General features: G+C 30.0%; 1 protein-coding gene across 5 annotated transcripts; it reads right to left on the reverse strand.

Moving 5' to 3' along the window:
* Positions 1-762: 762 nt before the first annotated feature.
* Kdm5 (Lysine demethylase 5) lies at positions 763-12,733 on the reverse strand. Of its 5 annotated transcripts, XM_035080311.1 has the most exons (13): positions 11,986-12,733; positions 9,123-9,339; positions 8,869-9,029; positions 8,590-8,791; positions 7,654-8,511; positions 7,456-7,583; positions 7,109-7,303; positions 3,727-5,700; positions 3,535-3,616; positions 2,713-3,113; positions 2,526-2,646; positions 2,126-2,268; positions 763-1,255 (listed from the first exon to the last, which is right to left on the reverse strand). In XM_035080311.1, exons 1-13 carry the CDS (start codon positions 12,244-12,246, stop codon positions 1,181-1,183), a joined length of 4,818 nt encoding a protein of 1,605 aa, XP_034936202.1. In that variant the 5' UTR covers positions 12,247-12,733; the 3' UTR covers positions 763-1,180. The 5 variants fall into 5 exon arrangements, with proteins under 5 accessions (XP_034936202.1, XP_034936203.1, XP_034936200.1 ...); XM_035080312.1 differs by having other exon boundaries at positions 2,713-3,050; positions 3,589-3,616; positions 7,654-8,791; XM_035080309.1 differs by having other exon boundaries at positions 3,589-3,616; positions 7,654-8,791.
* Between the last annotated feature and the right edge of the window lie 170 nt (positions 12,734-12,903).

Below are 12,903 nucleotides of genomic sequence, written 5' to 3' on the forward strand. Positions count from 1 at the left end.
CTATCTTTATTATTATTGTTGTCATTATTGATATTATATATCTTTTTCACAGCCTGTTTTAAATAAAAAAAAACGTATATATTTATATTTAAAACATACTGTGCTATCGTCTTAAATTTAATTAACATACATTTTGTTTGTAAATTTTTCTTTTGTTTATCAAGTTTCTTAAAGATTTATAAGGACATTATTAATCATCATCAGTAACAATGAATAATTGTACAAAGAGTGTCTTATTCACGTGATAAAAATACGTGAACTAATTATTTACCACTTATAATAATTATTAATTTTTTATTGTTTTTTTAAGATGTAATATTTTTTTATTCTAGAATAAAACTCTTTTTTATTTTTTTATACAATACGTAAATAAACGCTACATATTCTCTTATTCTTAATATACGAAATAATATTAAATTATTATTTGTAAAATTAAAAAGAACAAAAGAACAATTATTAAAATAAAAATAATAAAGAGCAGATAATTTTTACAGCGTTTATATCAAATGCAAAACTTTTCAAACGACATTTTCGTTAACTAAGGAAAAATTCATTATAATTATTCGTAAATGAATAAAGTACTTCATCATCATATTTACATGCTCTATCAATAATTATTATGTTATTTCTTATTTAATAAAAATTATATTTGTTACAGAGAGATATAATTATTTCTTACAAATGTTTTTCGTCATTTTATTTAGAAACTGTACGAACAAAAAGAGTCTAATGTCATTATAACTCAAATTATTTGATTTAACAAAAATTAAAAAACAAAAACATTTATTCATACGTGGTATGGTCATTTGAATGAATGATTTATTTTATTTTGGAAAGGCCAAGTAGATATGATTACGCTTTTTATCCATCAGTGCAAAATTACTTTGTTTTTATCAGCCATAAAAACACTCCATATTTTATAGTCACATTTTACATTTACGTAGTTTTACTTATTATTTTTTAAATACATCTCTCTTTCAGTCTATCTACATGCACCGCAATTGACATGAAGGGAATATAAATATATTTTATAGACATAATTTAATATTTATAATTAATATCAATGAAAAAGGAAAATAATATTTCACGGATGAATTTGAGGACCAGAGATGATTTTCTTGCATTCGACGCTGTTTGTCTGTCTTCTAGAATTATTGTGCGGTGCTTTATTTGAAGGAAGTTAATAAGTCCGCTCGTAGGAATCGATTTCCTCAATGTCCTGATCATCATTGTCCCCGCTCAGGTAACCCTGGGACTAAGAAAGGGATAGAAGTGCATCCAAGCCTAATAAATTTGCCTTTCTATTCACATTTAACTTATACGTTTTACATTTAGTGTAAGAAAATGATATATAGTATAATCGTTAAATTTCAATTAAATAAGCTCCGAGCAATTTTTTCTCATGTGTCAATAATAAAATTAAATCAACTTTTAAACTCAAAATATTTATTACTGTAGAAAGAAAATAATAAGTATTATTTTCTATACTTTAATTTAAGAAAATATTAATAATTCGTATTATTATCAAGTATTTGAGTTTAAAAATTATTTCTTGTGAATTTACAACTTAATGAAGCAAATGTTATACTTAAAAATGAATGTTACGCAAGTTCTGTACATAAAGAATATATATCTAGAAATAACACATCGTCAAGTGCATATTAAAAATACTTGATAATTAAATATATTCAAACATAAGAAGAGTAATTACGATCTTTATCTGAAGATTGAAGTAAATTTTTTTTTTTATTATTTAAACTTCAATATATCTGTTCTAATCTACGGAAGACAAAAAAGTGAAAAAATTAAAATAAGAATACAAAATAACTGTATGGCTTCGTTTATACAAAGTGAATAAATATGAATAAGAATATTTCGACATAAATGTAAATGAATTTAGTTATGAATTGATTATCAAGTGTAAAAATGATAACGAGGCAAAAAAATAGTTTTTATGAGTGAAAATAGAGAGAATAGGATTCAAAATAGCACCAGCCTTCATGCGAGTCGAAACTCAATTTAAAAATAAAAATAAAATCAAATAATAACTGACATATCGCGGCAACTAAATGAAATTTCTAATACACGGTTTACGAAAAGATGATAATTATCTGACTTTTCGTACCGTTGTATTTTGATCCACGTCCTTGCAATTACTGCAAATGTAGTCATCTTCCTCAGCAATTTCTGTTCTATCCAGGCCGACGCAGTGCATATGGAACCATCCGTTGCATCCACCATCACACTGTACCCAATCAACTTCACGTCCTTCATTATAAAAAAAAAATAATAATGAATAAATAAACAAGCAAGCAAAATAAATTTATATTATAATTAAAAATAATTTTTATGTTAAATTACTTCCAACTAACAGTAATGATTATAATTTTTACGATCAAAAACTATGAATTTGTAGAATTGTCGTAAGAAAAAATTGCTCTTCAGCTTTAAGTATTATGTAAAATATAATTAATTGTTACATTTAATAACTGAAAATTATTATATAAAATGGAAAAATAATTTACCGTTCGGCCGGAGACAATTATCTGCAGCACAATCATCTTCTTCATCAGATGTATCCTGTTTAGTTTTTTTTCTATTGCCTCCTTTTTTTTTCGGAACTTCGTCCCCTTCTTTTCGCTTGATCTAAAATTGAAATTCAACTTTGTTTGTCACTGAAAATCTCTATTTAAAAATAAAAATAATACTAACCTTTCTTGGCCCACGTTTTAATTGTCCTTGAGATGGAATGATTTTTTTGTCCTTATTAATCAATCCTTTCTTCTTCATGATGACTTTTTCATCAACTTTCGGTCGACTGACATTTTTGACGACTTCAAATTCGTCTGACTTCCTTTTTCTACCTCTTTTTTTAGGATCTTTTGTATCAGCATTGAAATTGGCTTGAACTTCTTCGAAAGCTGCATAGTTGCGAACGGTGGAAGGGCTGTTAGTATGGCTAAGGATTCTCCAAATATGCTGAGTTTCATCAAGTGCCACTTCTAGAAGATCTCCTTCCATCATTAATTCCTCCAGTTTAATTTTCATCGCTGCAGATAAAACGATGGTGGTATCGGAGTTTTGAGTTTGTAATTTTCGTTGTAATTTTGATACTACAATAAAACAATGAACATTATCCTTATTCTTATGAAATAAATTATTAATTAAAAATTGAGACTTGATGATATTAAATTACTATACTCATCTATCTCATTTAAAAATGAATAATATTTGGAGGTATAAATAATCATTTAAAATGATACGAACAAATAACTATTATTTTAAATCTATCATTGAGATAAAATTTTCAATTGACTAGATATTACATTTATACTCAATGAAAAGCTAGAGTACGTTTTCATGTACTATTAGATGAAAAGAAAAATTATTGAAACAGCATTATTCAATTACTTATCTTGATAGATAGGCATTTAGTTAATTAAATTTTTCTATCTTATAGAATCTCAATCAACGTAAATCTTGATGATTGATTAATTTATTAACTGATATGGGTAAAAGCAAAATGGTTTTTACCATAAGAATAAGCATGTTCATTACTATTAAAAGTACTACAGGACGGCTCCTCACCCTCAGTTAAATCGTCTTCTTCTTCTTCCTGAACATTTAAAAAAATAAGTATAAATAAAGACTATCATCTAAAAAGTTATTTAATTCAAAATAAAGATATATTTTGACGATTAAGTTAACATTAGAATCATTACTTACAGCTGTACTAGGGACACTCTCATCTGAATGTACCCCACTCAATGGTGCTATTGCTTGTACACGCTGATGTAATTCTGGATTATTAGCCGCTTTCTTAAGTTCACTGCTGATGATTTTTTCTGTTTTTTCACGAGCTGCAGCTTCTGAAAGTTTTTGAGAAAGTACCGAAAGTTTGGCGAGAATTGTAGAAACTTCTTCTGTTGCTAAAGCTTGTCTGGCACGGTCCTGCCAGTTCATTGCTCGTTCTGTGAGACATTGAAGAGCTTCTCCTTCTGGTAATCGTATGGGAATTTTTTGAAGACTAACTAAAAGTGCCAAAATAGTTTCTAATCTCGGTCTTCTTGACCTTAGACAACAAGGACATAAAAATTTTGTTTCCCTAGCTGGCTGAACTTTCCCTTTATACGTAGTTTTTGGAAGAGGTACACAATTGGAGTGAAACCAATCTTTACACAATTCACATTGAAGCATCAATCCAAACCTTGGTTTTCTACAGACACAATACTTCGAGTCTTCGTAAGTTACTTTTTTTATATTTCTATTTCTTAAACTTCTCATAGCATCCATTTCCCGACCTTCAGCTGATTTAAAAGCAGCTACAACATTTGCTGAATTACTAGAATCATCAAGTTTTGTATCACAAACAAAAACTGCATTACCCTCATCTCCTTTGTTCTTTTTCGTTTTCTGCTGTCCTGGTTGTCCAACTCCGATCCGAGGAGAAAGTGCCTCCATCAATGTGTAATGTGAATTTTTTCTCAAAAATGTCCTTGCCGTTCGATCTTTCCAGACTTTTGCTTGGGATAATGTTGACTCAAGCATTGGAAGAGCATCTAAATGAAGAGGAATATTTCGTCCTTTGCGAGTAAGGTCTTCTAGAGTATCATAATAAGGATAATTATCTCGAGCCTGAATTTCTTCGACAGTTTTTGTCCAATTTTTAGCTTTATTTAAAATATCTTGAAGACTATCTAAACTTGGTAGATATGCATCAATATCATCAGCTTCTTGAATTAATTCTTCAAAGGCAGTAATACTCTGTCGATTCTTTGCTTGCAAATATCCTTTAGCTTTTTCTTCCCACTTATCAATATTTAGTACTAGTTGTTGAAGCTTTGATAACATCGTTTCTATACTTATGTGAGGTGGTATTGACATTCCTTTTTCAATTAATTTAGCTAAATCTTCACGAGTTACAGATTTAGATTCATCTAACATCGATTTTACCTCATCAAGCCATTGGATTTGACTCAATTTTTGTTTCAATCTTGTCAATTGTGGTAGTTCAATGCAAATAGAATCACCAAAATCAATGCATTTTTCTAATTTCGCTACATCACAGTCGTCACATTTAGATTCTAATTCCTCTGCATCTTTCTGAAACTGTAATACTTGATCTAAAATATATTTTACACCATCAGATTCTTTTAGCTCACAGCAGAGATTAGTTATTTCTTTATAAAATAGTGTCAACTCTTCAATAGTCAATTTATATTTAGTATCAACAGACTGTCGAGTTCTTGTACGTTGTTTGTTATTTAACAATTGTTGAGCGACACTAGCACACTTCTCTGCATCTTGAACTGCAGTTGTAAGAGCTGTCAAGAGTTGACTGTCAGGAAACTTTTTGCATTCCGCTTCACTTAGTAATTCTTTAAGTTCACTTAATTCTATTTTTTCTGCCTTAGGATCCATCGCTTCCTTTACTTTTGTTACCCATGAGTCAAAAGACTCAGCCTTGAGTTTAAGTTTTTGCAACATTATGGGTAGTTCATCAAGTGTATATCGATAACGAAGAGTGTGCTTCTCCGGAGGACAATTGCAAAGATCCCTAAAATGCCTCAAACACACCAATTGATTACTCTGACATGAACAGGTCACCGCACTAAGGAAACATGTTGTTTTACATGTCTCACACTGTCTTTCGTCATCTGGCAATAACTCAAAAGCCTCACGTTCTGCTTCGGTAACACCCTATAACCAAAAAATATTTTTGTTTATTGTTAAAACTTTTATACTCATTTATATTATTAATATATTAATAATATATATTTATTTTAGATTGATAATATGTCGAATAAAAATATTTATACAGGTTAAAATTTTTATTTGCTTGTAACGTGAAATTTGTGTTGATGAGAAATTTATTGAAAATATCAACACATTCAATATATTCTAATAAATGAATTTAAAATTAGAGAGAGTACAGAAAAGATGGTTATTGATTGATATTTATACAAAGAGACTATTCTTATGTCCTTGTTTGCACATTTATGAAGACATCAATTGTATACCTCATACGTTTGAACTGTAGCTTTAAGGTTAAAAAAAAAAATCTTGATTTACTTCTACACTTCATTAACATATTATTATTATTATTTTAATGTTTTCCAACTGTTGAAATAAATTTGTTGCCTATTTCAAATAGAATTAACAAAAAAAAAAAACAACAAATAGAGAACAAAAGAAAATTAGCAGACAAATTTGACCGGGGAAGAATGTCCAGCTGTAACAAAATTTACTAATCAATTATTCAAATGATTTTGAGGTTAATCTATCATATTAAACACTTAAATACAGATCTAAATATTAAATCAATTATTTTTAAGCAAAACAAGGTAAGAAAATAAATAGAAATGATTGTAAAAACGTTTTTCGTTTACACAAACACGAATGTGTGGCGTTTTAACAACATAACCTTAACATGACTCTTCAACTCACCCGTTTTCTTACTGAATTTTGTTATATAATCAACTTAAATGCATACACAATAAGCTAAAATGACTCAAGGTCGACGCGGTAACACGAGGAAGACGTCTTTTAGCCGGTTATTTGAAACAACCTTAATGATAATGCAAGAAATAACCGCCGAGTAAATTAATAACGCGCGCACATTAACCGAGAAACATTTTTTTATTACTTGTAACGTGGGCAAGCAAGTCTCAACTAGTCAGACAAGTTCATAGATATATTGGATACATAGCACACACGCGGACTCTACAGTCATTTTATGTGTTTGTGCGCGCGTCGACTGTTTGATTTGAGGCTGTTGCTAGTTGCAAGCCACCAACAACCAATCAGCATCGTAATTATAGCGATTTATATGTGTGTGTAAGTAACCAATCAAACTATATCAAATTTATACTCAATATCAATCCCTCGTGCTATATGATACATTTAACAAAACTTAAAAACATAAATTTAATATGAAAGGAAATTCATGTTATCATTGTTTATAATTTAGTATGTTTTAAATTTTAAAAAATTGAATTTGTATTTGTAAAAATGTTATGTATAGACTATTTCATTCTATTTACAATGGACTTGGAGATTTCAATAAATTTAGAAATTAATATTTTGGAGTAATTGTTTTAATACTTACCCATTCTAGTAAATTTTTTCGAAGTTTCTTTTCATCATCAACCATCTGCAACATATCCTGGTATGTTGCTGCAGCTATACCAATATCTAAAGAATCTGGATCCGATGACATTTTGCAAACTAATTCGTCATGGGAAAATACACAAAATCGACGCAGATTCGAATAATGTGCAATACATTCTCTCCCGATTTTTAACTGGAAAATAATTAATCGTATTAATGAATATATTAAACAAAATAGATGAATAAATAAGTCAAGAAATATTGAATTTTTTGTTTTCCTCTCAAGTAGAAAATATTAATATTAAAAATATCAGAGTTTTGATTGAATTTTTCATAAGTATATACCCAGTCAGCAGGAGCAAAGTTTACAGCTTCAGCAAAATTATAGCCTTGATTGAAACCTGCGTGATAAGCTCGAGGAAACGTGACAACAAATTCACCCGCGTGCTGATCCGTTCTAAATACTGGTACACCTGAAATTTAATCAATAACCTATTAAACAACCTATACATTTAAATATCAAAATCTGAAATTATTTTATACCTTCATTAGTCAAAATTGTTGGATTCATTATTGTAACCAATTGATGAAGTAAGTCTGGCTGGCTATGGAATAGTTCAGGAGCAGCAGACTTCATTGATTGTTCAAATTTCTCAGCTTCAGAGCCAGGAACTCCATACCAAGTTTTAGGTTCGCCCCAATGTAAGTAGTTAATGGAATAACTCCAATGATCTTCGTTGTGCCAACAAAATGTAGCAAAACACATGCCAACGTACATCCAGGGCACTTTCATCCCACTGATATCTGCATTGATATGACCTAGCACACTTCCCTGAAGAACTGGAAGATTATTGAGATTCCAAGCTGATTCAGCATATTCTTGGTCACAAGTAAATAGATTAACGCTGGTCTTTGTAGGAAATCCTGAACCATGATCCATCGTATGAAGATCGGCACCGTACTCGACAGTAACATCTTCATCAATCGAGGAAACTATCCTCCAAAATTCCTTCTCTACAAGTGATGTCGGTACCATATGGACTGGCATATTAAAGTAATCACTTTTAAATTGATCAGCCATCTCTCCAAATTGTTGAAGAGTATACTCTCGTTGTGCTTGTTCAAAGCCAAAAGCCTCCATAGGTTTGGATACCTCTTCAGCAACGCATTTTGGACATCGCCAATCACCTTTTGGGATTTCGGTCAATGGAGGTAATAAACAAAACGTATGATAGCTGTCATCACATCCATCACAAAGTAACATGCTTTCTTCCATATCTCCTCTTCCACAGTTGTGACATATATATTTTGCCAATGGATCATAATCATAGGTGTATTTAATCCCACGAGTTTTGTTGGACTTTTTTCCATCTTTGGTATTGAATCCAGCCATCTTTGGACCTGGGCCATAAAATTGAAGTTTTTTAAGTTCTTTTGAATCCTTATCTCCATCAAGTTCTAATTTAATATCATCTTTACACTCGTTGTCAGAATCACATTCGTCTTTACAATCTTCCTGCTTAACAGCCACATCCTGCTTGTCATCTTGACCCGCAAACCTCTTCGATCGTCGAGAAAATTTTGCTGTTGGTGGCTTTATCTGTTGTCTGGATATAATTCCATGTGGTTTATAGTCACGATCTTTCTTCTCATTTACTTCGTTTTCTGGAGCTTCTATTTTCTAATTTTTGTAAACAATTATGCATTAAAATTAATCAAATTAAATAAACTGATAAAAAAAAATATTTAAAAACTTACAATATCTCCCAATGTTTTGCCTTGTTTAAATACGTCAAATGGATATAAAATTCTTTCATAATGATTTTTTAAAATACTGCCGACACTTTTTCCGGAGGGATAACCGAGTTTGTTTGCAATTTTTGCCCATCGTCGTTCTCTTCTGACAGTTTCAATACCTCCTAAATATTGAAAATAATTCATGTTAATAGTTTTTTCAAAATAATATTCTTACGATTAAGTTTTTGATGGTTCAAAAAAAAATTCATTTTTACCTTCTTCACTAACTATTTTATGTAATGAATAGAGATCTAGAGCTTTCTTTTCAACTAAAGGAATTTTCAATGAAGATCCTTGCAATTCCCAAAACTTAGCAATTTGGTCCAAAAAGTTTAATTTAATCCTTGTTTTAGCCTCAAGTTCATTTAGCCTCTGTATTCTCGGCACGAATTTAAATTTGTCAACGTCTACAGCAAATGGTGGTTGCCAGTTCTGTGAAAGAAAAAATGATGAATATAGTTTCTAGTTTTGTATGTTTTTGAATGGATTTAGAATATTATTTAAATCACTCTAAGAAAACGCGTATTAATTGATGCTTTATCAATCATAATTGATTTAGTCTCTTAATACCTTAATCTAGTATTATAAACGAATGTTATCTTTAATTTACTCAATAATAAACTATATTTTGAAATAATAATTTTTTTTTATGCCTACTAAAAATATTATTTCTAGATATCAAGTACATATTTGAAGAACAGATATTTTTGAATGATTAATTAAACATTAGTTTCTGCTTCTATTTTTATTTCATGTAACACCTTTATTTTCCTTCAATTCTGTTTTTTCCCAGAGTTCAATCGCTTACCATCTGCCAATTTTTGCACTCTCTTGTGAGGTTTAAAAGTTGTACAATCGATACGTATTTTCTTCAATACAGTAAAGGACGCGAATCAATGCCATTCACATTAAAAAATAAAAGAATAAACGTCACAATAAATTAAATGATGAACAAGACATTATTTGATGATCTTTTAACAAAGCTTCTCAAAGTTATTCGACATATTTACTGAGTAACTTCATAACTCAACTTGTTGAATTTTCACTATATTTTTATGAGCTGTCAACTGTAAAAAAACTAACAAACATATTTATTGTTAAAAAATAAAATATACTAGTAATAAATCATGCATAGTTTCTATTGGAAACGAATCCTCTTTATTACATCATTCCGTGTAATGGCGTCCCAAAGTTTCCTTTTCATCATCAATATCTCGCAAAAAATGGTCTCTAATTACTAATGATAATTTTTCATCAAAAAGAGGGTTTATTTTATAAGAAATAGTTAATGAAATTTTTATTCACTTTATTTTATAAAATTAAATTAAATTGTAAACATAATAAATATTTATAGAGTTTTAAAGTTGAGATATTTTTACATCATAAATAATAGATGAAAGGATAAATTCTTAACAACCTAATTATAAAAATCAATTACTTTATTCGAAATCGGAACTATTGAAATTAATATAATTTATACGATAATTAAATAAAATTTTGAATATCTAAGAAAATGTATTCTCACATTGAGAAAAACTAATTGAAAAATTGGGAATAGCTTTATTAATATTCTTTAAGTACTGTTAAAAAAATTTTGATGAAAATAATGATATTTGAGATTCTTTACAAAAGTTTATATAATTTGTTTATTTAGATAAAAGAAGATATTCTTTTATGTAAGTCCAGTTTTTTGATTAAAAAATATAATTCCAATGAAATTCCATATTTACAAACTGTTTCAATGAATAACTTGCAAGTGTTATTATCTACAACTATTGCAGATACTTTTGTTGTTGTTGTTGATGTTGTTATACTTGTAACTGCCAATTCATGAAAACTCAGTAACTACGAATAAACAATCCTACCATTTTCATCGTTTAAAATCTAATATATTTGTAAGTAAAGATTATTTTAAAAATTTTATCCGAAAATGATACATTAACGATTGATTTAGATATTTTAGAATTAATAAAAATTGTTTAGATTGCGTCACACATCATAATGGATGAGAAAAAGGAGGGGATCATAAATTGTCTTTATCGACCCGTAAGCGAGAGAGATGCAAGAAAATTTCCCTGTCATGGGAGTTTTAGTCCTTTTATATTAATGCTTAGTATAGCTCATATTTATCTAGATAATACGAAATTTAAAAGATTTATATCTTTGATTAACAACAAAATGTAAACAAGTTTTCCATTTTCCGACAACACATTATTCTAATCAAAGAATTATATTATTTGAACTACTTTCTTAAAGTTGAAAAATTTTCTATCTACTTTAAGCTCATTTAGAAAATTTTATCGACTCTAAATCTATTGAATATAATCATATTTACATTTACCAAGTAAGTTAAAATAATTAATGACATCTTGAATACTTAAGGCTTTGATATCGAATTTGATTCAATAATTCCAATTTACTTTGGTGGGATATTTTTTATTTACTTGTTACACTGCCTATTACCTATATACCAAAGTGAAAAATCAACAGAGAGGCAATAAAGGAAGAAGACCAAACCAATGAATATTTCTGAAGAAAAATAGTAAATGATGCCCTTCCCTGACATTGTTAAAATTGTCCTCCCGGCCATTTTATCATGAAAACTCGAAAGGCCGTGCGGGTGTGCTGTACTTGTTCTAAATAGTACCGTTATACAAAATAATAATCCACAAATAAGAAATTATTTCAAATTTTATCTTTAACCTAAAAATAACGAAAAAATCAAAAAAAATGTCAATTGCATGAATGATTGTTGAGGATTAATAGCATTATACAACATTTGTTTCTTGTCGGTCTTTCTCTCACCTCGTATTACCCCCACTTTCCTTTCTATTGTCACGTACCAACGCGATGTCTGTTTTACTTAATTTACCCTGTTTTTCCCTTTATTAATAATTTTACTTGAAAATATTGTTTTTATCATATTTTAACTGTTTTTCTAAAACAAGATATCGAGGGACGATTTTAAAAATTTTTGGACAAGTAACGGAAAATTTGAAAGGGACAAAGGATACCCGAAAGATTTGATACATGTCTGAACATGTTTGAAGAAGTGTTTTAACATAAAAAGACACTCACAGGAGGCGGTTTAATCTTGCATATGCCAGATTTTTCAGCGATGGGACGTATTTTAGCAATGTATGCAAGTGGATCCAGGAACTCCTCGGCTGTTGGTTCGAAGACAGGTGCTTCTGGTGGGGCTCCGAACTCAAAATCACTATCAGCACCAGCGTTACAACCGCGTGTTGTATGTTTCTCACTCATTATGTTTTTTGTATTGATAGCAGCCCGGCTGAATCTTGTGCTCTCAATATTATTGGCGTCTACCTTGGACACCATGACTCGTGTGCACGCGATGATGCACGACGAGAACGTCGACGATGGCAGCCACGATGACGCCAACAAGCTACGCAGCACAAGAGAAAATTATCTTTTTCGTCTGAATAACTTCAATTTCCTTCAAATACACTTCACTGTCACACTCTTTTTATGTCTTAAAAGTCTTTATAACACACTATTCCAATCATTCAGGAGTTAACTCGATGTTTAGACACTTTCCCCGTACAATCATGATTGCTACAAGCATTAACTTTGGTTGTATGGTTTTCAAGTTTTTTTAACAAGCTGACAGCGAAACACTTAGTAAAATAGACTACAAAAAATTTTATTTATCAAGATTTTTCTGGATAGATGAACTAATTACTGACTTAATTAGGCAAAAAGGCTACAATACACAGCAAACAAAACTCTCTTTTAATCGCTCTCCTGCACGAAGCTTCGCACACGGACTACTGTCTGAACGTTTCTTTCTCCTCTGCCTCCTCAGGGCGCCGTCGTGGATTACCTTTACGGATATTCCCTTTAATTTCATGTTCATGTGAACGACGTTCGATATGCCGCCGTACGGAGGAATAGTGAATCAGAGCCCATTGAAAAGTAGAAAACATTTTTATTGGCCAATATAAATTTATTCATGTAATTCAAAAAAAAAAAAGA

Source organism: Chelonus insularis, unplaced genomic scaffold, assembly GCF_013357705.1.
Source record: "Chelonus insularis isolate UGA/USDA-ARS -01 unplaced genomic scaffold, ASM1335770v1 contig_270_pilon, whole genome shotgun sequence".
Classification (NCBI taxonomy): Eukaryota; Metazoa; Arthropoda; class Insecta; order Hymenoptera; family Braconidae; genus Chelonus; species Chelonus insularis.